Here is a 27024-nt window from a genome sequence, read left to right as displayed (position 1 = left end):
TAAGAAAGAACACACATACTTTGCTCTTTCTCTGGAGCACAAAGGAGAAAGAGCAAAGTACGTGTGGGGAATATGAACAAAAATCATAAGTAACCATATAGAGCATACTAAAAATATAATTTTTACACAACAGAAAAACAGAAAACTATCAGATTTTAAGCAGAGGAATAATAGATAGGTGTATTCAAAAACTAGGTTCAGGTGGAGGGCAGAGAAAATGGGACCAGAAAGACCATTTAGATATCTTTTGTAATAATCTAGGAGACGGCTGAATTTAGGGAGCCTTAACAGAGAAACATAAACAAATTCAAGAAATATTTAGAAGGGAAAGTCAGTAGGAGTTAGGTATGTACTTGGGGGTGGGAAAGGCTAAAAAGAATTAAGAATGATTCCTAGATTGCTGGCTTGAACAATCAGACGAACAATGGCACAATACACTGAAACAGGGAACACACAGGTAGGAGGAGGCTTGCAGTGGGGCAGGAACAGTGGTAATACGGGGTTTGAGATGTCTGTGGAAACCTAAGTGGTCATACCAGTAACTTCAATCTACAGGTCTAGAAGAGAGAGAGATGTCGTCTTGAATCACACATTTGGGAGTCTTAGGCAACTAACTTAGAAGACTTTCAACAGCATATAATTAATTTTGCAGAAGTACAACCATCATGTCTAGAATAAATTATATTCAATTCCTTTACTGGCACCAGGATAGAGCCTATTCTAAAAACCCACTGCCACAAAATGGGCTTCTTCATGCCATGAATTATATTTTCCTATTTATTTATGGCTAACATCTCTTCTTATCATTATATAATTGCTTCTTTATAGAAAGGAGAATACCTACCTCTGTTATGATAGCTTTCACCACATTATAAGTGCATTATACCATTTAGAATATATGAAGAAAAATAATTGAATATATAGTAACTCATCAACAATGTCTCATTTTTAAAAATGTTAAGGAGTGCTTTGCCCTCTATTTGGTTTTTCTTCTTTTTAAATCATAAAGTTGCATTCCTTGGAAGCTTCTTTGATGAGGCATGTTTTGCTGAATTTTTTTTTAACCTAACAGATGTTTGGGTAGTTAAAATTCCTCATGAGTATGGTATCCCGTGGTTTTCACAACCTAAGTGTTACCCCAGGAATTTTCCTCTCTTGCTGTCTTCCAGTCCTGGTGGTCTATAGGAGATGCACATTATGAGAGTCCCATTTCACTCCATACTAAATTTCACACCCACACTCTTTTAAAGTTGTACATTCCCTCCGCATTATAAGTACCTATTGTGCACCACAGAGATATTTAACAGCTTCCATTGTGCATTCCTCCCACACACACAACTCAAATTGCTTTTGAGTATAAGGATAATCAGAAAAATAAGAGATGAGTAAAATAAGCTATAAGACTTTAATGTTTCAAGTTAAATATTTCTGCCATTTGTAATTTCTGTGCTTATGTTTGTATCTCTGCACACTTAGCATGAAGTACAGAGTAATGGGTATTATACAGATGATTTAAGCAGAAAAACAATTTGGTTTCAATTATCTAGATCAGAGTATGTGGGAGAAAGAAATGTTAGCTTGAGCTGACCGAATGTTGTTTCTTTTATTCACTCCAGTGTACAGTGGAAGATCTAGATTCAGAAAGTAACCCAATGTAATTCTCAGCCTGCATTCCAACTTTGCTCCCTGCATCTTCAATTTGAGTGCTCTTCTTTATGAGCTCAGAGAGAGTTAATACAACATATTTTCTTATTCTACAAGTCATTTGAGAACATCTTATAATATTTATTATTCCAACTGGTGGTCTTCTTATTTGAGCTATTCAAATTTTGAATAATCTGACCTCAAACTAGCTATCAATTGCTAGCTCCTTATCAAAGAAGCTCCAGGTTTTGATAAGAAGTTCTGGGAATAAGTGCTTGGGCACAACTTGATGCTATTAGAGTAACATGCACAAATCTGAAATAGTGATTTTATACTAAGTTATACTGTTGTTTAGTGTTTTCCATAATTCAGAGGAATCATTCATTTTCATTGTTTTATTTTCTTATAAAGCAACATAACACTTTTTTGGAATCAATGACATAAAAAATCGTATTAAATTTCTTCATCCAGATTACTTTTTATGTTTGCAAAATGTCTGTCATGCTTTTCATCTTTGGTATGTAGAATCAACATCTAAGCATTACTTGCTTTCAATCTTAAAAACATTACTACTCCTCAAGATTTTTGTTGCTTGACTGTTCTTATTTCTCATATTCTTATACAATATGTTAGTAGTTCACTATATATATTGTCTTGCGATAATATATGTAGTGTCTTTCTGTCTTTCATATCAAATGCCACCTCAGAGTATCTCTCCTTGGCTTACTAAATAAAACTTTTTTACCATACACTTATGAAATTCAAATACATTTATCATTAGAAAAATGTCCCTTTCATTTCTGAGACTAAATGAAGAGTGACCAACTCATTCTCATAACTTTCAAAATTAATTTATTATTACCACCCCCATATGAATACTCAGCTGAAAAGCTAATAAGTTTGAGAATGCCAAGAAAAATAGTAAGTCTGTTGTAACAAATTCTGAAATATATAAATCTTTTCACTTTTCTCTCTTAATCACAGTGATAGAAAGGCAACTTTCCATGTATCCCCTTTTCTATCTTATTGATAAAGAACAGAGTAGAAAATTAGTCCTTAAGGATAAAGAACAATAAAAGGGAATAGGAGTAGCATAGAAAATCTACTTAACTACTGATAAATTTTTTTCACACCCAAGTACTCTCTGATGGAGAAGTCAAATTGTGGCAGTGAGATACCAGACCGAGAGAAGAAAAGTACCAGATAAAAGTCAAACTGGTACTCCATACGAAGGCACTCTTTCGATTAGTCATCAAGTAAAGATCTGGGAGCTGGGGTGAAAAAGAAGCCAAGATTATCCTCTCCATTCCATCAAGAACTAACAAATCAACCAACTAACCACCGATGGCAAAGGAACACATCCTAATAAAACTAGAAAAATAATGCTATTTATTTTTTAAAAAGCTCACACCGATTGTGAAATATTTGAAATATTCTACCATTATTCTTTTAAACCAGAATAGGCAAAGTGGAGTAGTAGGGAATTGAAAATGACCAAATTCTAGTGAGTGGGTCATAGACCTTAAAGTGGGGTTGGAAGTAGAGGGACTCAGGGGGGAAGAAATGACATTCAAGCAGAAAGACTCTCAAATTTTCAGAATAAGAATGGGGGATTCTTTAAAAATCCAACTTCCCGGGCTTCCCTGGTGGCACAGTGGTTGACAGTCCGCCTGCCGATGCAGGGGACACGGGTTCGTGCCCCGGTCCGGGAGGATCCCACATGCCACAGAGCAGCTGGGCCCGTGAGCCATGGCCGCTGAGCTTGCACGTCCGGGGGCTGTGCTCCGCAACAGCAGAGGCCACAACAGTGAGAGGCCCGCGTACTGCCAAAAAAAAAAAAAAAAATCCAACTTCCCAGTTTCAATTACCAGCTTTTGAATTGGTCAGGTTATATGTTGTTTTATGCTAATTGAACATCTTCCACCATCCTGTCTAGAGTACTTGAGGAAATGATACATTTAGAAATTCGAATTCCTGGCTCACTGTAGCAGGCTTCTGTCCAAGTGAGACCCTCCTAAGGAGTGGGACGGGAACCCTGAGTGGCAGCAGATGCACAGGCATATGGTCTATTTTAATCAAAGGTAACCAATGAGCTGCCCACAGGCCAGATGTGGGCTACTGACATGTTTGGTTTGAAAAACTAAATGTTTTTAAATTTTAAAAACTTGTTACAGCAAGAAATAAAGTATTTTCACATTAAAAAATCTAACTTTCCTATTTCTTTGAAAACATCCTAAGTCCTAATAGCATGACTTCTCTATAAGACAGTAATCAGACAGAGGTGAGTAGTGGTTGCCCCTATAGATGGCACGTTCTGTTAATCTGCCAAGGTTTCCACCACTCTCAGTCGCCTTACATCAGCCTGCTTCATTCATTATGGTACCTGACTGATGTCTTCAGGTAACTTCAAGTTGTCCCTGGTAATTACAATAACTTGTAATTTTGGTTATTCTTACTGGCTGAAGCAACTAAAATTCCGAACTTTACCTATGTTCTAATCTCTAAGCATCTGTTTCTTTCTGTTTTCTAGTCAATTAGATTATCATAGTTATTTCTTCTCAAAGTTAACAGGCTCAAAATAACCATAATTACTGACTAAACGCAACCTGGATTTGATTTTTCCATATTTTCCTTTTCTTTGTTATGGCACTATCATCCTCTCTATCCCCTGCACGGGAAAACAGTTCACTCTGCCTCCCCCATTTTAGCTTATTTAATCAAGTTTAACACGTTCAGGAAATATTTATGGAGTGCCTACTGTTGCCAGGCACCATTCTAGGCAATAAAGAAACAGCAATGGTCAAGACACCTTCTAAAAATAAGCAAATACATATAACTAAAGAATGATCAGGTAATTATAAATTTTCATTAAGATAAGATGATATTCTAGAAAAAAACTGTATGGCTCTTTTAGATTGGGTGGTCAGGGAATTTCATTCTTAGCAGGAATCATTCAAGTAGAAGTATACATTATAAAAAGCTGCTCATGCAAAGACAGACGTGGAAAAACATTCCAATCCAAACGAACAGGGCCAAGTTCTAGTACTTTCGTGTGTTCAAACAACACAAAAATTATCCAGTATGAGTGGAGGATAATGGTAAGTGGGAAAATGATTATAGATGAGGTTAGAGTGTTAGGTAAGAGCCAAGTCACATAGGGCTTTGTTAATCATGTTAAGAAATTTAAATCTTATTCCAAGAGCAATGGAAATTCATTGAAAAGCTTAACAAGGCTTAAACAAGGAAGTGACATCATCTGATTTACATTTAAAAAGATCAGCGTGAAAGCTAAGGAGGTCAGGTTAACGCAGTGGTAGCAGTAATGAAGGATAGGACTAATATGCTGGTAATGCAAATGGAGGGATGTGTTTAGATAGCATGGTTGAAATAAATCATTGGCGGAGTAGAAGAGGAAAAGAACACTGCCTAAATTTTCATTTTCTGCATTCGGACGATGAGACTTAGTGTTTAGACCACGTTAATTTTGAGAGGATATTAGACACACCTTCCCAATGATGTCAGGTAAGTATACTGATTGGGTTCCAGGGAGCAATCAGAACTGGAAATAGATACTTGAGAATAATCACTATATAAGTAGACTTTAAAGCCATAGGACAGGATAAGGTCACTTAAGGTAAGATCTCATAGGGGTTGTGTGTTGATAAAGAAAAGGGCCAATGAAAAAGAAAAAAAAAAAAAGGGCCAAGTATATTATCTCTGAACACTCCAACACTTAGATTTAAAAAATGAGAGAGAGAGAGGAGAGAATAAGCAAAAGAGACTGAGAAAGAGCTATCAGGGAGGTGAGAGAAAAACCAGAAGAGCAGATCTCACAGAAATCAAGAGTCCAAGAGCCACAAAGAAGAGAGGTTGGACGACTGTGTTGAAGGCTGAGTTGTCTGGATTCTGTCTCAAATGTTGAATTGCATTAACAAACATTCATTGAACATTTACTATATAAACATTATGCCAGGTACTCCGGGGAATAGTAAGAAGATACAATTTGGCAACCTAAAAAATAAAGCCTCTAGATCAAAGTTTATTTCACTGTTTATAAAGGTCTACAACAGCATCTATTTATCACTGAAACTCTATGTGTGTGTGTAAGCCTAAAGTCACTGAAAACGTGGTAAAGCCTGGCATAAAAGCAGCAGAGCTTCCAGATACGAGGGGGAAATGTAGGCATAGATGAAGGGTACTTGATGGCTATCAGTATAGCCTAATGACAGACCACTTAGAGGATCATAATGCTTTTTGTTACAATATAAGACTCTAGGACCTTGGTACCACTCTGGGAGTTTGAGAAAAGCCCTAATAATGACTGAAATTGAATTTCCCATCGGGATTCAATTAAGAAAAAATAAATGCTATTATGGTTAACGATGTTTAAGCAATTAGGGCAACCAGTTAATTTTAAAATATAAAACTAAAGTTACAAGAGCAATCTTTACCTATATTTTGAATGATTTCTATGGAAAAACATTTAAAGAGCTTTTTCTTGAATGCAGAAGTATATATACATATACAGAACAATACTTACGACCAGGCAGAGTTTGTGTAGATATCCAATTTGACGCATCGCCATAGCCGGCATTGGTGCTGGCAGCCACTTGGAATCGATACCATCTAAATTTCTTTAAATCATATACTGTCTCTTCAGTTAGGTCAGCTTCGTAGAGGTATTGAACTTTTTGATATTCAACACATTCTTCAGATTCCCATTCTCTGCATTTTTGAGCCCGAAGTTGAGTGGTAATCTTATAATTTTGGAAGTAGCCAAAGATAGTGTCAGGTCTCATCCATGTCAATGTTGCACTAGTTGACTGAACATCAGAAAAAGCAATGTTTGTGGGAGTGCTGGGAACTAAACGTTGAAGGGAAAAAAAATGGAAAACAATTGGAATTACCAAACGTTGTGTGAACAGGAGGGAGAAATGGGATTTACAAATACTTCTTTACTATGCACGTAGTGGTGATCTCTTATTACAACTGCCCTTAGATTAATGTCCCCACATTTAATAAGCAGAAACTTAAGGTGATACTTCACAGAGCAATGGTCCAAAGGGTTAGGGGACAAAACAATTGTGATGTTTTTATTCCTAATTTTGCTCCCAAATTCACTCACAAGCTACTTATAAAAACTTACTTTGGTTCCTTATATAAGCACTGGTACAAAGAAAAATTGCATGCTCATATAATCCTATGTACTTTCCGAGGAAGGGTCTGAGTTTTTAATATTCAGTTCCCAAGAAAGACGTTCTTATATTTAAAAGACTAGATAGACACAAACACATCTTACCTATAGTAGGTGTTGATTATAAAATAATTTAAACAAGATTATTAAATGAATTAATAATGTATACAATTAATTTTTATTTTATCTTGCACATATTTAAAATTAGTATAACCCTTTCTAGAACATCATCAAGCACACTGACATTAATACACAGAATAAGGTATCTGTATATCACCTACAATCACATGGTCCTACTTGGAGTCATTTATTAGATTTTGCATTAACCACTGGTTTGCTGTATTCATACTGTGTGTCAGGCTCTGAGGCTGGTGTTAGGAAATCAAGATACATAGGCTTATGTCTTGTTTTCAAGAAACAGTCACTTATTAGACAAGTATAATAATATAAGTGTGTTATGCTTAGAAATATAAAAGAACAATGAATTAAGTGACATGGGCACTTTTTTCATGCCTGTCCTTGTATATGTGCAAGGACCTTTTCTCAGAAGCCTGAGATAGAAAGACTGATAACAATGACTTGTATGAAAATTACACAATTCATAAAAACTATATGTTAATATGTGCAGTAAAGATAAGAAAATTAATGAGTTAGAAAATTCATTCATAAAAGTCATTCATTCCTAAACGTATCATATTAATTCAGATTTCAATAAATACCTAATGAGCATCTAATTTATGCCAAGTACTACTGTAGGTGCTGGGAATACAATGAACAAAACAGACAAAAGTCCCTACCCTGGTGTAATTTACATTCCAGAGGTTTATATACAACACAAGTATAAATAAGTATTATATATAGTATTTTGGATGATGATTAGTGTTATGGAAAATAATAAGAAAGGGAAAAAGGAGAAAGAATTCAAGGATAATGAAATGAGGACAGCCCTTGGCTAAAAAAAAAAGAAAGCGTGACTGATTAGGAGACATGAAGTTCCTGATGAAGGTGGGGAAACTAACCATGTGACTGTTTGGAGGAAGAACATTCCCAGCAGGGGGAAATGTGTGATTACAGGCCCTATGTTGGAATCATGCCTGGTATATCTGAAGAATAAAAAAGAGGCCAGCATTGCTAGTAGGAGGTGAGGTCTGAGAAGAAACACCGAAGGCTTGATTATATATGACATTGTAGAACTTTAAGACTTTCACATGAGCAGAGGAGTTACAGGCTCTGAAGTATGTTTTCACTCTAGCTACTGTGTTGAGACTAGACAAGGGAGAGAAGGATGAACACAGGGAGAGTAATTAGTAGGCTATTTCAGTGTCAACACAAGAGATCAGGATGGTGTGAGGCAGGACTGCAGCAGCAGAAATGAAAGCAAGTATTCAGATTCTGAATATAATTTGCAGGAGAGCCGACAGGATTCGCTGCTGTGTGACATGTCAGGTATAACAGAGAGAAAGGAGTAGAAGAAAGCTTTAAGGTCTTCGGGTTGAGCAAACAGAAAGACGAAGTCACTTAACCAAGAAGGGGATGACTGTGAAAGAAGTAAGCTTTGGTAAGTAAGATTAAGAATTTATTTTGAGCATGTTAACTTTGAAGTGCCTATCAGATACCCAGAAGGAGATGTCAAATAATAGATGGATGCATGAGTCTGGAGATCTGTAGGGAGATCTGGACTTGAGTTAAAAATTTGGATTTCCTCTTAATTTTTTTTACTGAACTATCTACAGACCTATTGCTTGTAAATTTGCCTAAACCTGGAAAAGAAGAGAAAGTCTAATGTAATGGAAAACAAGTAGTAAATTACTTAAAGCCATGTGATCAGATTCACTTACTCTGTTTTCAAATACTAATATTTATCATCAAATCTTACTGTATTTAATTGAACAGTAACCTTTAAAAAGGTAGCTCTACAAACAGAACACTTATAATATGACTTACAACACATTATCTTTAGTTATGCATAAGAGCAATGAGAGAAAAACTTATTTTAAGGAACAATTACCTTTATAGAGGAAGAAGTTTTAGAACTGACTAAAAAGTAGAGTTTCCATAATTTATTGAAATCCCTCAGCCACTAAGTTTGAATCAGACCTCTTGGAGATAAGGCATATTTTCAAAATATTCTAACACAAAGCAGAGAAATATGACTGATTTGGGGGTTCAGGAAAAGTGTTAAGAGAAAAGGTTGCATGTGAGAGGAGATTCCACTAATTGTAAAGGTAGAGATTCAAGAAGAGGGGGGTAATGTGATCTAAGTCAAGTTTACAGCTTATAATTGACACTGGCAATGACAAAGAGAAATAGTCTGAGGACATACTATGGCACAGGGTTACAGATAGCTTCTCAGGCAATGGAAAGCTGTCAAGGCGACAGAATCAGATGTTCAGTAGTACATTTTATCAAGTCTAGTCTGATAACTGCAAACAGGAAAAGGGACAAATTCATAGAACATTTGATTTGTTCAGCAAAGAAAAAAGAAAATGATAGCAATAGGAAAGAGGTGAATTTTTAGATCTATTTTGGTGGTAGTCCATAGAACAGGCAAATGAATCAGAAGATCACAGAATCAGAATCTGAAGGAAACTTAGAGATGATCTTGGTCAACCTGTCTTGTTTATGGAGGCAGATGTCCCCCAAGAATTTTGGTACCTACACCTTCTTCCAGTTTTTCAACCAAACACTGATAGGTGCTGATGCAAAAAAAAAATTTTGCAGCTGTAATTAAGATCCAAATCAGTCAGGGAGAGATAATCCAGTGGGCCTGATTTTATAACGAGTCCTTTAAAAGCAGAGAGTTTTCTTCGGGTAGTTACAAAAGAGGAAGTTAAGTATTCTAAGCAAGAGATTAGATTCAATGTACAAACATTTCTCCACGGCTGGCTTTGAAGAAGGAAGGGACCACCAGGACATCTCTAGGAGCTGAGGACAGCCCTTGGCTAAAAGCCAACCAGAAATTGGGGATCTCAGTCCTAGAACTGTAAGAAACTGAATTCGGCTGCAACCATGTGAGCTCGGACGAGGACCTGTACTCCACATGAGAACACAGCCCATGGATAACTTCATTTGACCTTGTGAGACTGAGTAGAGAATCCAGGCACAGCATACCCAGACTCTGACCTACAGAGCTGTGCTCTAATAAATGAGTGCTTTTTATTTTTTTTTTGGGTACACGGGCCTCTCACTGTTGTGGCCTCTCCCATTGCGGAGCACAGGCTCCGGATGCGCAGGCTCAGCGGCCATGGCTCACGGGCCCAACCGCTCCGCGGCATGTGGGATCTTCCCAGACCAGGGCACGAACCCGTGTCCCCTGCATCAGCAGGCGGACTCTCAACCACTGCGCCACCAGGGAAGCCCAATGGGTGTTGTTTTAAGTCACTAAGTTTGTGATAATTCGTGACACAGCAATAGAAAACTAATACAAATTCACTCTACCAAATGACCAATCTCTACTTATCTAGCCTGTTCTTAAATATACAGAGCAAAATCTTGAGGGGCTTTATTTTAAAATTGATTTCCAGATAGCTCTATTAGTTTGTACAGCCTTCATTATTTTGAACAGATATCTACCTTCCTATAAATCCTAATTCTACACTGAACACCCACCTCGAATAGTCCTAGTCCTATTTTCCTCTCCACTTTACTCCAACATTTATACCGAAGAACTAGAAAAGTTTTTATTCTGCATTCATATTAATAAAAAAGATTGAGCAATTACTCCAAAATATATGTTTATTTATATATTATATACATATATGAATGTCAACCATAATTAGATTATTTCTCTGAGGGTCTAGATTAATTCTTGGAACACAATAGGCATTTAATAAATATTTTTGAAAGTAGGAACAAATGAATAAGAGGGTATAACAGGAGACTTGATTTAGATAGATGGTCAGGAAAGGTTTTCCTGATGAATTATAATTTAATCAGAGATCTGACAGATAAGATGTAACTTCCCAGGGGAAAAGCATCAGGGTGTTAAGACTCTGAGGAAGAGAACATGGCACATTGGAAACACGTAAAGAAGGCTGCTACAACCACAAGGAGATGAAGAGGAAGACAGAAGGTTGGAGATGCAGGCCAGAATCAGATAATGTTGAGCCTTGCAGTCTGGATTCAAGATTTTTAGTTTTATCCTAAGTGCAGTGGGAATACTTGATAAGTTTTATATTGACTTTTCATTTGCATTAAAACCATAGACAAGGGCTTCCCTGGTGGCACAGTGGTTAAGAATCCACTTGCCAACGCAGGGGACACAGGTTCGATCCCTGGTCTGGGAAGATCCCACATGCCGCAGAGCAACTAAGCCCGTGTGCACAACTACCAAGCCTGCGCTCTAGAGCCCGCGAGCCACAACTACTGAGCCCACGTGCCACAATGACTGAAGCCCACGCCCCTAGAGCCCGTGCTCTGTGACAAGAAGCCACCACAGTGAGAAGCCTGCGCACCGCAACGAAGAGTAGCCCCCACTCGCCGCTAGAGAAAGCCTGTGCATGCAGCAATGAAGACCCAACGCAGCCAAAAATAAATAAAATAAATAAAACCATAGACTCTGCTCTTCCCCATGAGAGCAAGGGACTGTGGTCCAGACATTTCCCTTTCTTTCCAGTCCATCACTAACTACCCCTTTCATGTTTCAATTTCCTTTACCTAGGGTTTACTAAGCAACTAAAGGTGGAAGGAAAAAAGGATGCATTAGCTATTCAATGAACTGGAGAAGGCAGAGGAGGCTACCCTTTCCCCATATTTCATCAGGCGGGATGACTAGATGCCCATGGCTCTCTAACCAACTTTTTTAATACCCTCCAGTGTTTAGATTTCAGGAAAGAAAACTAATGGCAAAGTTTGCTGCACAGTAAAAAATTTTCAGCAGATTAATATTTGTCCACAGACTCCACTATTCTCCAAATAAGTGTTACAGAGAAGAAAAGGTCTAAATAGGACAGTACTTTAACTTGACAAAGAAACAAGATCCATACAAGAGTTATTTCTAACCTGGCTAAAGGAAGGGTAACAATAATTGCAATTGCTTTCCATGTGACAAGCACAGGGATGGGCCTTGCACGGGACACCCAGAGTCTGGCACGTATGGGCACTCAGTAAGTGTTGATTATGTGAATAAATCATGGTTCATGAAATAGTCCTTTGGTTTCATGCAATACAAAATTTTGTCCACATTTTTCACTCAAGTGTATTTATAAAGATGAACAAGAAATAAATCTAATCTGAGGCCAAATATGTACAACTTGTAGACAATTTTTTTCAACAAGGCTACCTCAGACGCACACACAAATGACCAGCAGTATGTAGGCCTCATTTATATCCAGCATCTTCGCTTTTGATGAACCGTGTGTTGAACTAGACTATTTCAAGGCAACCGCCCTATTGAATTACAGATACAAAAAGGATTACACTCAGTTTAGCATGGAGAATCAGATTTCCATTCTTTAAGAATGACTAAAAACCTCAACCTTTTTCTATCCACAGATGGTACTCATTTGAACACATCATTCCATGCTTCCTGGAATAATCATGCAGCTTGTTTAGATTTTCTAAACATGACTGAACTGTGATGAAGCGATCAACATTCTCTGCCAAGGTATTCCGTAAATTACATTTTTATTCATAAATTATTCTTACCGGCGAAATACTTTCATCATGGTTGAATTGAAAGTCTGTAGATCTATCTATACAAGTAAAAATTTGTTACACTTTAAAGGCGTGCCAGTTTTTAGTGATTATTTAGTATATTCCACTTAGAAGATGAAAATGTGTATAAAATGTAATTATTCTCTAAACTTCTGAATATCAATTATAAGAAGTTGCCAACCTCTTATGATAGGATGGTAGTTTGTACTGACTTCTCACTGACCTGGTTAAGTATACTAGCATGGAAGACCAAGTTTTCTTAAATCTTTAGTCATGACTATATACATGTATCTTCAGGCAAAGATATACTCTCTTTTAAGCAAAACAGGTGTCTGAAAAATATATAAATACTTATAAAAGTTACAAAAGTATCAACACAATCTTTCCTAGTTTATTAAGAATATTTTTGTCTCTACTAATTTTAAACAAACTACAAAACACAAGGTACAAATATATGATCTGAACATACACAAACAAAAGTACAGTTTACTAACACTAACATAATATGGATCAATATAAACATAGAAATGCCTGAAAAGTCGGGTGCAAAGAATATTTCCCAAACCAGATATACATTTTGCACTAACCTGAATTTAATCAATATCATTTACTAGACATTCAGATTGAGTGGTATTGGCAAGTTATAAGTCTTAGGGTATAAGCCCTTCTTCATACATATATAAAAGTAATTTAGCTAATAGAAACTATCACAAATAGGTGATGCCAGGAGGAAGGCTCAATGGAAGGAGAAGATCTGGGAGCTACAACTTAAAGGAACAACTGATGATCAGTACAGATGAGGAAGAAATACTGTTTTAAGTACATTAATATAGGGAGAGATATATAAATGGCAACAAGATGTTTGTCATGGTCTGGAAAGTATACCAGACTGGAGAAAAGAAAGTCTAAGGAAGTCATAAGAAAGAAGTTGTGGGCGGTGTAATATCAAGTGTGGTGCTACTGAAGGGCACTGAACGTTGGAGAGATGAATTTAGATGACTACTGCAGAACACAGAGAACAACCAACAGATTCACCGGTAAAGTATAAACTTAAAGAAAATCCTGAGCCTCCATATGGCTAGTCATTAGGAAACAGTAAACGTGATAGAAACTGGTTAGATACTGTACATATGCAGTACGATGTAGACTACAGTGATAAAGGATAATTAGGAATAGAGCTAAAAGGCCAAAGAATATTGGCAAAAATGTGATGATTTATTGGGCAGAGAAAAAAATAGGAGTAAAGAAATGGAATCAACCCAGCAATTAGGTTAATAGATCAAATGTACATTGTACATGTCCTAGAAGTAGGCTGTGATTTGGCTCTGATGTTACACAAGATAATACAAAGGAAAAAATTAAGACTGTAAATCTCTGTGACCATAAATAAAGACAAATTAAATGAGCAAGAAACATGAAATAAACTCTGGTATTGAGATCAAAGGTAGATTTCTCCCCCAGAAAAGCACATAAACAATACCATGTAATTTAATAAACAGCGTCCTCAACAACATCCTTACATAGTAAATTCTAAGTATGTTTAACTTGGCTCTTTCTTATAATGTCTCTCAATATGGGTAGGTGGAATAATTATCAAACGCATTTTTGTAAAACTATTTCTTTATAAGTTCTAATTATTCAGTTCAGGTATACTTCTCTCTGTTGGTCTGGCTTAATTCAGAGATAGATTTTGGAGTAGCTGAAGCAAAACTTACCAAAATAGGCTACATAAACATGATTTTAGGTGATACTACAAAGCTGAGAATATGGAATGACACACTTATTAGTATGCCAAATTAAGTCATTTTAAAATATCCCATCTGCATGTCTTTCATGCTTGAGAAAGTATCTATAAACAGAACTAAAGTTTTCTAAAATAATTTTTAAGTGTCTGTCACAGTGCATGTATAGATGGACAATTGGGGACCCAAAATTCTATGGACCACAGCTATAACAATATTAGTTATTAATCCAAAAATTATTGAAACGTAACTTATTTATAAAAATATCTCAGTAAAACTTCTGGGGAAAATGTCACTTTTTCTTGGAGAACTCAACAAGGAAAATGATGATACATATTCTATTTGGAGACAAAGTGAGTTGATTTGTTTTATAGAGTCATTAATTTGACAGCTCTATATAGCAAGTCATCTCCTGAGAATACCTATCAAAAATGACAACTTTGTTTTGAAATAGTTCATCACAAGCAGTTCTTAGGGGAATAATTATATAGCAGAATTAGTCATCTATTAAGACCACTCCTATAACACCTGGAGTCTAAATTGAACCATTGACATTGATGAAACAATGAGAAAGATATACGGGTTAGTGATAATGTGCTTGAGGATGGATATGAGTAAATAAAATGCTAGTTTCATATCTTGTTAGCATGAATAAATAGAGCTGTTTTGGGAGAAGCTTAGGTTAGAGTAAAAGGTAGGGAAAAACAATTTGGGATAAATATGTATATATAAGCTTTGAAACCATGAGAGTGAATTAACATATAAGGGGGTGGTATTTATAGTATCAGAAAAGCAGGCGATAAAAAAAAAAAAACTGAGTCTCTGTCAATAGTCAATCCAGGGTAAATTATCAATAAAACAGGAAAAAGAGATCATAAAAAACTCACATAAGCCAATAATGTTTGGCACACATTGGTACTTAAGAAATATTTGTTTAACAAATGAATGAATAAATGAACAAACTAATGGATGGATACATGGATGCATGGATGCATGCATGGATTTCAAGAAGAAAATATCACCAATGTTGACTGATGAACAAGTGTCACCAATGCTGATTATAATCAAATGCTGCTTAAAACCATTCTTTTCTAAAAACTGGCTGTACAGAAAACCTCGATAGAGTAAAGTATACAAAAGGAGTCCTGGATGTAAGTTTGGGGAAAGCTCTACAGGACAGAAGAATTTGGATTTTTCAAGGATTCCATAAGAGAAAGAGAGAGAGAGAGAGAGAGAAAGAGAGAGAGGAGGAGGAGGAAGAAGGAGAAGAAGGAAAAGAAGGAGAAGAAGGAGACGGAGGAGAAGAAGGAGACGGAGGAGGAGGAGGAGGAGGAGGAGGAGGAGGAGGAGAAGGAGAAGGAGAAGGAGAAGGAGGAGAAGGAGGAGAAGGAGGAGAAGGAGGAGAAGGAGGAGAAGGAGGAGAAGAAGGAGAAGAAGGAGAAGAAGGAGAAGAAGGAGAAGAAGGAGAAGAAGAAGAAGAAGAAGAGGAAGAGGAAGAGGAAGAGGAGAGGAAGAGGAAGAGGAAGAGGAAGAGGAAGAGGAAGAAGAAGAAGAAGAAGAAGAAGAAGAAGAAGAAGAAGAAGAAGAAGGGAGGGAGAGAGAATACAAGGAAAGAAGGAAAGATGTAAGCAGAAACAATCAATAGAGGAGAAAGGATCAAAGGATAGAGACTGGAGGCACTGTGAAATAATGTAGCCAGTAGAAAAATTCCAGATTGCCAAAATATTTTTAAGAACAAAAATACTGTTTAATTTAAAGTCATGTATATTATTGCAGTGTAAACCCTTCCTCTATGTACTCACAAAATGTTTGGTAAGGCTATTATACATAAAAGTGCACAGTGTGATTAGAACTGTCAAAATCGTGCAAAAAAATTTTGCTGCAGTAGTCAAAAATTTATGTAAAAATATTCCATTATCCAAACCTAATAAGTTTGAGGGATGTTCTGATGATGCCAGAATAGCTTGTGTCACACTAATCCTTCTGCAGATAACAGCTATAAACTCTGTGGCGGAGGGAGGGACAGCTTCTGGCTTGTGGTGTCAGGGAATGGGATGCAGGATTGCCAGAGTAGTTCAAAAAGGAAGAAGCCACAAAGGCGTTAGACCCAAATTACAGTTCTAAATTCCCTGAAAATCCTTGGCCAATCTCATAATTGTGGAAGTATGAAGGATATGCCAAGAAGCAAAGTGGAAGGCAACAGATGAAAAACTTACTAGAAATTTTAGTTGCTTCCCAATGCAGAGGAGATAAAATTCAGAATTTGAATCCCACCAAAGTAAGGAATTGGTAAACAGCAGGCCTCATTTTAAAATCCCAAAAGGGCCATACATTTACTTTGCTCTATGTCCCAGGATTAAGGAATTCTCTCTACAAATAAGGTTGAAACCAAAATCAAACATTCACAAAACTGTAATTCAGTAATTTAATGGCCTATTTGAGTAAAAAGCCAACACCCTTCAAAAGAAGATACCAAAATCCAGAGTTTCTGCACAATGTCACAAACAATATCCAATATAAGTTTAAAAATTTCTAGGCAGGGCTTCCCTGGTGGCGCAGTGGTTGAGAATCTTCCTGCTAATGCAGGGAACACGGGTTTGAGCCCTGGTCTGGGAGGATCCCACATGCCGCGGAGCAACTAGGCCCGTGAGCCACAACTGCTGAGCCTGCGCGTCTGGAGCTTGTGCTCCACAACAAGAGAGGCCGCCATAGTGAGAGGCCCACGCACCGCGATGAAGAGTGGCCTCCGTTTGCCACAACTAGAGAAAGCCCTCACACAGAAACGAAGACGCAACACAGCAAAAATAATTAATAAGCTCCACCCCCAACATCTAAAAAAAAAAAAAAAATTTCTAGGCAGGCAGGAAAATTACTATTGACAGGAAAATGTGACTTGTAGCCAGGAGGAAAAAGTGTTCAATAGAAAGAGATCACAGGATAATGCAGGTGTACGAATTAGTAGAAAATTAATTTAAAGAAGCCATTATAAATATTTTATTTGACTTAATGGAAAACAAAGCAAATGGGGAATTTCAGCAGAGAAATGGAAGTAAGGAAACAGAAATAAAGGGAAATTCTAGAATTTAAAAGTATAATACCTGACATGATATTGGATTTGTTTAACACCAGATTAAAGATGGCAGAATACAGTCAATGAACATCACGTCACATCAACAGAACTCCAATCTACAGAATAAAGGAAGAAACGTGAAAAAATTTAATAAAGCCTCAGTCACTTAAGAGGTATGGAATTAGAGTCCCAGAAGAAAAGAAGATGGCAGAAAAATAATTTAAAAAATAATGGCCCAAAATTTCTCAAATTTTAGAAAAATATTAATTTACCAATACAAAAAACTAAATGAACCCACAGCAAAATAACTGCAACAAAAACCACACTAGCCATATTATTGTAAAACTGCTTAAAAGTAAAGATAAAAAAAAAACTTGAAAAGTGTCCCCCAAATAACATTTCATACACAAGAGCTAATGATAAAAATGGTGGTTGATATCTCATCAGAAATAATGAGTACTAGAAGACAAAGGAATTACATCTTTAAAGAGACAAATATTGGGTGGGAGAACTATCAACCCAGAATCTTATACCCACAGAAAAAGACCCTCAAAAGTGAAAACAAAATAAATCTATTTCCAAATAAATAAAATCTGAGAGAATTTGATGCTAGCATACCTTCACTAGGAGAAATTCTAAAGTGAGTTCTTTAGTTGAAAGGGAAATATTAGCTGTAATTAGCTGTAACTCATAACTACTGGAATAGAAGAACACCAATAATGGTAATTATATGGGAAATACATGGTCTTTTCTTAATTTATGTAAATGTCTACTGGCTCTGTAAGTAAAAATAATACCATAAATTGTGGGGTTTACAATGTAAATATATGTAAATCATTTAAAATATATAGATGTCAAATGTATGACAAAATATATGGAATTGTACTTTTGCAAAGTTCATATATTTTATGTGAAGCTGTAGAATATTAATTTAAATACAATAAACTAAGGAATTATATTGTAATCCCTTGATCGACCACTAAAAATAATGACAAGGAAGTATAGATAAAAATCCTATAAAGAAATTAAAACAGAAAGCTAAAACCATCCAATTAACCCAAAGGAAGGCAATAAAGAAAGAACAGAGGAACTAAAAAAGAGCTAGAAAACAAATAGCAAATAGAACTAAACTCAACTAACTTAATAATGACTTTAAACATAAATAGATTAAATGCTCCATTTAGAAGACAGAGATTGTCAAGTAAGATAAAAATAAAAGACCCAATTATATGCTGCCCACAAGAGACATAATTTGTCCACCAGACACACAAATTAAATATGATACAAATAATTCAAAAGTAAAGATAGAAAAAAACATACAAAGCAAACAGTAAACTAAAGAGCATGTGCCTATATTAATACCAGACTAAAGAATCTTTAAGACAAGGAGTGATCTAAAGATAAAAGAGAGTTTATAATGATTAATGGATCAGTTAGGAAGTTATAACAATTATAATATGTGTGTATTTAATAAAAAACTTTGAAGTACATGAACCAAATACTGACAGACTTGAAGAAATAGACAAATCCACAATATATTTGGATATTTTAATATTTCCTTATCAATAATATATCGAATAATTTTTGTTGAAAAGTGGTAAGAATACAGATTCGCAAAACATTATCACACTGAATTAATACATAGAACATTATGGACAACAACTGAAGAATAGACATTATTTCAAGTGTGCATGGAAGAATATTCAACAAGATAAATTATATGCTGAGCCACAGAAACTGTCCCAACTAATTTTTAAAAATTAAGTGTTACAGACATATTCTCTAACAATAATGGCAATAAATGAAAAATTGATGACATGTGACTATCTAGATAAGTCCCAAATATTAGAAATTAAATATATTTTTAAATAACCATGGCTCAAAGGAGAAATTTCAAAGGAAATTAGAGAATATTTTTATCAAAAGTAAGAAGTCAAAATTTGTGATATATAATTATTAGGAGATTTATAGCTGTAAATGATTATATTTGAAAAGACGAAAGGCTTAAAATCATTATGTAAAGTAAAATAAACTAGCTACAAGAAGATAAATACTGCAAGATCTCACTTATGTATGGACTCTAAAAAAGTCAAACTCATGGAGACAGAATAGAACAGTGATTGCCAGGGGCCGGGGGAGTGGAGGGGAGATAGTGGGATGTTTGTCAAAGGGTACAACTTTCAGTTATATGAATAAGTTATATGAAAAAGCTAATGTACAGCATGGTGACTATAGTTAATAATGATGTATCAATATTACATACTTGAAATGTGTTAAGAGAGTAGATCTTAAGTGTTCTCACCACACACACACACACAAAAGGTAAATATGTGAGGTGATGGACAGGTTAATTAGCTTGATTGGGGGAATCATTTCACAATGTATACATATATCAAAGCACTGCACTGTATACCTTAAATATATGCAATGTTTATTCATGAATCATACCTCAATAAAGCTGGGGAAAAAAGACAGAAAGAAAATTATGATAAAAATACAGAAAAAAAGAGCATATTAAAAGCAGAATATTTAGAAGGAAGACAATAATAAAGATCAGGACTCAGTGAAATAGAAAACAGATAAATAAAAGAGAATATTAACAAATTCAAAAATTAGTTCTTCAGAAAAATTAATAAAATTTGTAAACACTTGTCAAGCCATATATAAAAGTATAGTGCATCTGATCAAGTGTGGTCTATCCCAGGAAGGTAAATTTCACTTAATATTAAAAAAGCTAATCATATAATTTACCACAGTAACAGAATAAAAGAGAAAAAAGCATTCGATCATGGGCATCTACAGATATCCTACAGCACACATCATACAAAATAGTGAAGGATGGATGCTTCCCCTTTTGATTGGGAACAATGCAAGGATGTCTGCTTTTACTACTTCTATTTAATATAGTACCAGAGAGTCTGGCCAGTGCAATACGGTAAGGGAAAAAAGTCACAGGGTTTAGAAAGAAAGAGATAAAAATTACCCTAATTGTAGATGAAGTGACATTTTTAAATGTAGAAAATTCTAAAGCAATATATAACAAAACCCTTCTCGGACTAATAAGCAAATTTAGCAGTTGTAGGATACAATACCAATAAACAAAATCAACTGTATTTCTAGATTCTACATCAAACAACTGGTGACTAAAATTAAAACGTTAAATAGGAATAATTTTAACAAAAGACATGTAAAATTCATTTGCTGAAAACTACAAAGCACTGCCGAAAGAAATTAGAGTCTAAAAATAGAGACATATACCATGTTCATGGACCAGATAACTCAATATTAAGATGGCATTTCTCCCTAAATGCATGAATAGATTAAATGCAATCCCAATGAAAATGCCACGGGGTTTTTTTGGTAAAAATCAACAAGGTGATTCTAATAATAAAATTTATATGGAAATACAAAGAACTAAAATAGCTAAAACAACCTTGAAAAAGAACACATTTGTAGAACCTACACTACCTGATTTCAAGATTTGTTATAAAACTGTAGTAATCAACACAGTGTGGTATTCATAAAGGTATACAAATCAATGGAAGAGAATATATTCCAGAAAGAGATTCAAGTGCATAGGGTCAACTGCTTTTTGACAAAGCTACCAAGGTAATTCAGTAGGGAAAAGGAAAGTCTTTTAAAAAGTTTTGGAAAAATTGAATGAATATATTGAAAAGGAACTTTAAATCATATCTCATACTATACACATACACAAAATTTGAGATGAATTATGGATATAAATATAAAAGCTAAAACTGTAAAATTTCTAGTATAAAAGACAGGATAATATCTTCATGATCTTGAAGTAGACACAAAATGTACTAATGTGAAATTAAAAATTGCTACTTTGGATTTCATCAAAATTAAAATAATCTGCTCATCCAAAGGTACCATTAAGGAAATAGAAAATCAAGCCATTTACTAAGAGACAATATTTGTTATATATACATCTAATAAAGGACTTGTATTCAAAATATATAAAGAGTTCCTATAACTCAACACCAAAAAGAAAAGCAACTCAATACAAAATGGACTAAAGACTTGAACGAAAACCTGTCCAAAATGACAGAACAATCCTCACGTTGCATGTTCTAATATGCTTGAATTTCTGTTTTTATGGTTTAATTAAATAACACCTGTCTGCCCAAAACAGGGGTTAAACTTTGTTACCTTTATACATTAACTATGAGTTCTTATATAAAGTACTTCACTGCTAGCTCTCCTGTCCACAAAATTGCTACCAACAAAGACTTACTGTATAGCACAGGAAACTCTACTCAATATTCTGTACAATCTAATTGGGAAAATAATTTTAAGAAGAATAGATACATGTATATGTATAACTGAATCACTTTGTCGTACACCTGAAACTAACACAACATCGTTAATTGTACACCAATATAAAATAAAAAGTTTAAAACAAATAAATAAAAAATGATTTGGTTTCACACACACACACACACAGATGTACATCATAATCAGAGACCAACAATATCATTTCTTTTGAAACCTATCATTGATTGGTCACTGTGCATCTGTTATTTAGTTCATGCACAGGCAGCAAAGTGTGTAGTTATATGGCCTCCTTATCTCCCATGTGCATATGTCACGTGCCCATATGCATGTTCAAAGCTAATCCAAACTTTGCCAAGTCATAGAAAAGATGCTCTCTCTATATCATAAGCTAAACAGTGAGAAAAAGCAAGTAACCACTCTTGATGTTTTTAATAAAGTGAAAGCTTTCATTCTCAGTTATTTCTAATGTTTTAAATTACAGTGTACTAAATATTGTTTTTGTTGTTTTTTTCATTTCCTATATATTTATAACTGAGAGTAAGAGAGTTTTTAATGTAGTGACAAAAAACTTTGAAGGTTATGGAACAATCATCATTTTCCCTATTGATTATTAAGGTTGCTTTGCACACATTTTACAGACAGCTTTACAGTCATTTTTATGGTCCCACACTATCAGGTAAAGCAAAGACTGTCTTTATATGAATTATCAATAACCGTGTTAAAGGATTTAACATCATTAGTCATCACTGAAATGAAAATTAAACTTACAATAAGATAGAAGTTCTTTTATACCAGCTAGACTGTCTAAAATTAAAAAAGACTGATAATACCAAATTCTGCTGATACCGAGAAGTAATTAGAACTCTCACATATGCTGTTGGGTGAGTATTTAAAATAGAACAACCACTTGAAAATCATCAGTTTCTTGAATAGTTAAACATCCATCTGGACTATGACCCAGCAAGTCCACAAAAAAGTTTTATACAAAAATATCTATAACAGTTTTATTCATAACACTTAGTTTGGAACAATCCATATGTCCATCAAAAGAAAACAGGGCTTCGCTGGCGGTGCAGTGGTTGAGAGTCCGCCTGCCCATGCAGGGGACATGGGTTTGTGCCCTGGTCTGGGAGGATCCCACATGCCACGGAGCAACTAGGCCCGTGAGCCACAACTACTGAGCCTGCGCGTCTGGAGCCTGTGCTCTGCAACAAGAGAGGCCGCGATAGTGAGAGGCCCGCGCACTGCGATGAAGAGTGGCCCCCGCTTGCCACAACTAGAGAAAGCCCTCGCACAGAAACGAAGACCCAACACAGCAAAAATAAATAAATAAATTAATAAACTCCTACCCCCAACATATTTAAAAAAAAAAAAAGGGATATTAAAATGGTGGAAAATGACTCAATAATAAAAAGAACAAATTACTGAAACCCTCAACAACATGAGCTTCACAATTATGTTGAAAGAAATAGACCAGATATAAAAGAGTAAATATAGCTCAAGAACAACTGAAACTAATCTATGTTGATTGAAATCAGGATAGTGGTTGCCTTGGGGAGTGGGTGTCCAAGGGAACTTTCTGTGGAAGATGGAAATATTCTATATGTTGCTGAGTGGTGGTTACATGGCTGTATACATGTGTGGAAACTCATTTAATTGTATGATTAAGTTCTGTGCATCTCACTGTATATAAAATAATTTCCCATAATTAGAAAATGTTAAAAAAATGAAAAGAAAAAGGCTTTCCCATTAAATCGTACCAACAATATTCAAAATGTTATACATTTATATAGAAAATTAAAATCCTAGATACTAATACTTTCTAGCTAATATTTTATAAATCTAGACATTATGGAAAAAATCATGAGCTTTATTGTATTTCTCGTGTATCCATACTAGAAAAGAAGCCTTATAGATTAGTCCAAGTATGTCAACAACTACTTTCAATTCTCTTTTGGTAACTGTTCAATCTTCAGACAAATTTTCTAATAGTACTTGTAAGAAGAGCATTCTATCCAGCTTCTAGGGAGTATGTCTCACACAGTTAATAACTTCTCTGTAATAACATCCTAAATACAAAGTTAGTTTTAAATTTCAGGCTAAACTTTAAAAATGTCAGACTGTCATACATAGAAAATATTAATGTAGTTACATTTTAAAAATTACTAACAACCTTCGCTTTTAAAAAATCCTATCTAAAGTAGGCTAATTTAATTAGTAATAAATGTCAGAAAATTGGGCTACTGTTTTTTAACATATCCTTTAACTGGTATAGATTTCATTACTGTGATCCATATGGAATTACATTTATCTTTCTAACGCTGCAAATTGCCTTTAAAGTAGTAATTCTTCGTAATAAGGTATCCAGGCACCGAACTAATGGGTGAATCAAGGATGCAGTGAATAGGAGGTGGTGAATATTCAAATTACCATAACATTAATATACTAAGAAATGTTACTTTATTTGAATTCTAAAAGTGGCTGCTATTTATGCATGTCTTATATTTATAGAATAGCTTCCTCCAAAAGTTGTTTTCTTATATACCATGAAACTTGTAATATTTTGAGATTAATGATAATTTGCACAACCTACTATTCGTTTAAAGCCTTTTCTTTGTATTCATATTGCATTTTTAAATTGTCTAAATTAACGTAATATTGTTAATGAAAATTTTGCTATCATTAAAACTCATTTATTCTACATTTCAGAGTTTTTCCACCATTAGTAAATGTTTTTCCCTGAAGCTTATAATCTCATAGAAACAAGGAGCACATTCTTGAAGCTTTCAAGTCGTATGGCTACCAGAAAGAAAGAAAGAAAGAGGGGCTTTTGCATGCACACACACGTGCATAATTTACTTAAAAAGGAAAGTAAAAGAGAATAAGAAAAAAATGAGGTGAAATGGAGGAGGAGGTTGATATGTAAAGGCTGTTAGGAAAAGTATCAACTACAGCTGCATAGGACAGGAATGGAAAATAGGGTAATAAGATATGCCCCAGTTCCTAAATAAGTTAATAAAAATGTTGCTTGAAGAACAGCTGGCCTTAGCTGGAACTGGGATGAAGAAAAGAGTGGTTGCCTGGACTCCACTTAATGAAAGGTATTAGAGCATCAGTGGGGTCAAGGAGAATTATGCAGAGTAACTCAGGTTCATTATTTTACAAAAGGAATTGCATTTAAAAGGACTTTTAAATTTATAATTTATAATTTGATACCTAAGACAGAAATTCATAATAGCAAAGATTACACTTTTGGAACTGATCCAGGATAAAAAATGTGATATGTGACTAGAAAGTATAAAATTTCCCAGAATGGCTTCAGTATTTTACAGATCTTACTATATTAACTCACAGTATTTTTAGTATTATAGGTTAAGCACATATTTGATAATAGAAATTTAGTTTTCCTAAATTTTAAAACCATATTTGGACAAAAGTATGTATATACTCAGAACATATATATCCCTGTACAAATTAATGAAATTCATATGATGAACCTGAATTTCCCTACTCCATAATGACTCTATTTAGATATTGTGAAATAATGTGAAAAACATTTTAATTCTAGTAAACACAAATGATCGGTTGAATTTCTAATGTAAGGGAAGTATCATAATACGGTAGAAAGAGTTCTGGATTAGTAAGAGTTCTGCTAATAATTAGTTAAAGCACACTCTCAGCAGACACTAAACCTCTGTGCTTCATTTTCCATGCTTGCAAAATGAAATGGCTGAATGGGGTTATCTTCGAAATCCAATAAAGATCTAAAATTATATAATTCTAAATTTTAAAAGCACAAGAATATAATTTTGTTTCATCATAGTCTTACCAGTAGTCTCTGGCAGAGTACTTCATATGTATTAAATAACTTAATCTTGAATATATGGATTTAAAAGGGTACCACACGTGATATTAAGCATATCCCCACAAATGAACTTCAGGCTTTGAAGATGGAGTAGATATATTTTCCCAGTTCCCTCCACTGAGTACAACTAAAACCTTGGACATTAAATATGAAACAAACATAAGAAGACTCTGAAAGGTGGTGAGAAGGCAAAGCAACTAGGGAACTCACGACCCAGGGAACAACACAGTGGTGAGCTCCCTGGCTTTTCTTTTTGTCTTGTATATCCCCAAGGCCAGCAATCTCCAAATGCCAACCAGCTCAGACTAAAAAAGCCTCAGAAAAAGCCTCCTCCCTCTAACAGAAAAAAAAACAGTGCAGCCTGGCAAGACAGAAAACTTTTAGACAATAACAACTCTACCCAAAAACTACAGAAAAAAGCTGTGGTCCCACTCCCTCCCATGATGACAAAGGTCAAATGAAGAACCTAGTCTGCCTTTACTAGGTGGTAGTGAGGTACCTCAACCATCCTTGATAGAGTGAGGTAAAATAGGGAGCCAGAACTTTCACCCCTTCCGGAGGTAGTAAGTCCCCTCCACCGTGTCAGTGGAGAATATGTAGGAAGAATACGAGGCACTCCTATCCTTCTTAGTGGAAGCCTGGTGGACAACCCTGTTTCTCATGCTCACCCAACATCCTCCCCTTGGGTGTCAGCAGAGGCCAAGTGGGGAATTTGGATTTCTACATACATCTGGCGGTAATGGAGAGGTGCCCTCCTTTTCTCTACCAGAGTGCTATCAAAGGAAACCATCACAAATTTAGTATCCTTAATAGTTATAGGACTAGTCAAATCATGTATTTCATATTAACTGAGCTGTGGTCATTGTGATTTTAAAGAGTAAGTTCATATATTAATGCATATATGTGGAATCTAGAAAAATGGTACAGATGAACCTATTTGCAGGGCAGGCATAGAGATGCAGACGAAGAGAACGGACATGTGGACACAGTGGGGCAAGAGGAGGGTGGGACGAATCAGGAGATTGGGGCTGACATATATACACTACCATGTGTAAAATAGATAGCTAGTGGGAAACTGCTGTATAGCATAGGGAGCTCAGCTTGGTGCTCTGTGATGACCTAGAGGGGTGGGATGGGAGGGGGGTGGGAGGGAGATCCAAGAGGGAGGGGATATATGTATACATAAAGCTGATTCACTTCATTGTACAGCAGAAACTAATACAACATTGTAAAGCAACTATATACTCCAGTAAAAAAAAGAGTAAGTTCATTTCATCTAAGGTGTAAAATTCTTGATATTATTCCCTTATTATCCTTTTGATGTCTGCAGTGATTTCATTTCTAAATATTGGTAATTTGTGATTTCATTTTTCTTTGTCAGGCTCACTAGACATTTGTCAATTTCATCTTTTTGAAGAACCAGTTTTGTTTAACTGATTTTTCCTACTGTTTTTCTGTTTTCAATTTCACTGATTTCTGTTCTTATTTTTATTATTCACTTCCTTCACTATATCTTCCTTTTCTTTTTCTAGCCTCTAGTGGAGGGGAGAACCTTAGA

The 27024-nt window shown here is 35.3% G+C and overlaps 1 protein-coding gene across 1 annotated transcript in view; it reads right to left on the bottom strand.

Annotated features, from left to right (window-relative positions):
* PTPRQ (protein tyrosine phosphatase receptor type Q) overlaps positions 1–27024 on the bottom strand; it is a 196617-nt gene that overhangs the window by 85374 nt on the left and 84219 nt on the right. Inside the window, exon 26 of the mRNA XM_060025305.1 lies at positions 6185–6508. Coding sequence (XP_059881288.1) covers positions 6185–6508 — 324 coding nt within the window. The remainder of the gene's footprint in view (positions 1–6184; positions 6509–27024) is intronic.

Source organism: Delphinus delphis, chromosome 11, assembly GCF_949987515.2.
Source record: "Delphinus delphis chromosome 11, mDelDel1.2, whole genome shotgun sequence".
NCBI lineage: Eukaryota > Metazoa > Chordata > Mammalia > Artiodactyla > Delphinidae > Delphinus > Delphinus delphis.
This window is presented reverse-complemented; position numbering and strand designations above follow the sequence as displayed.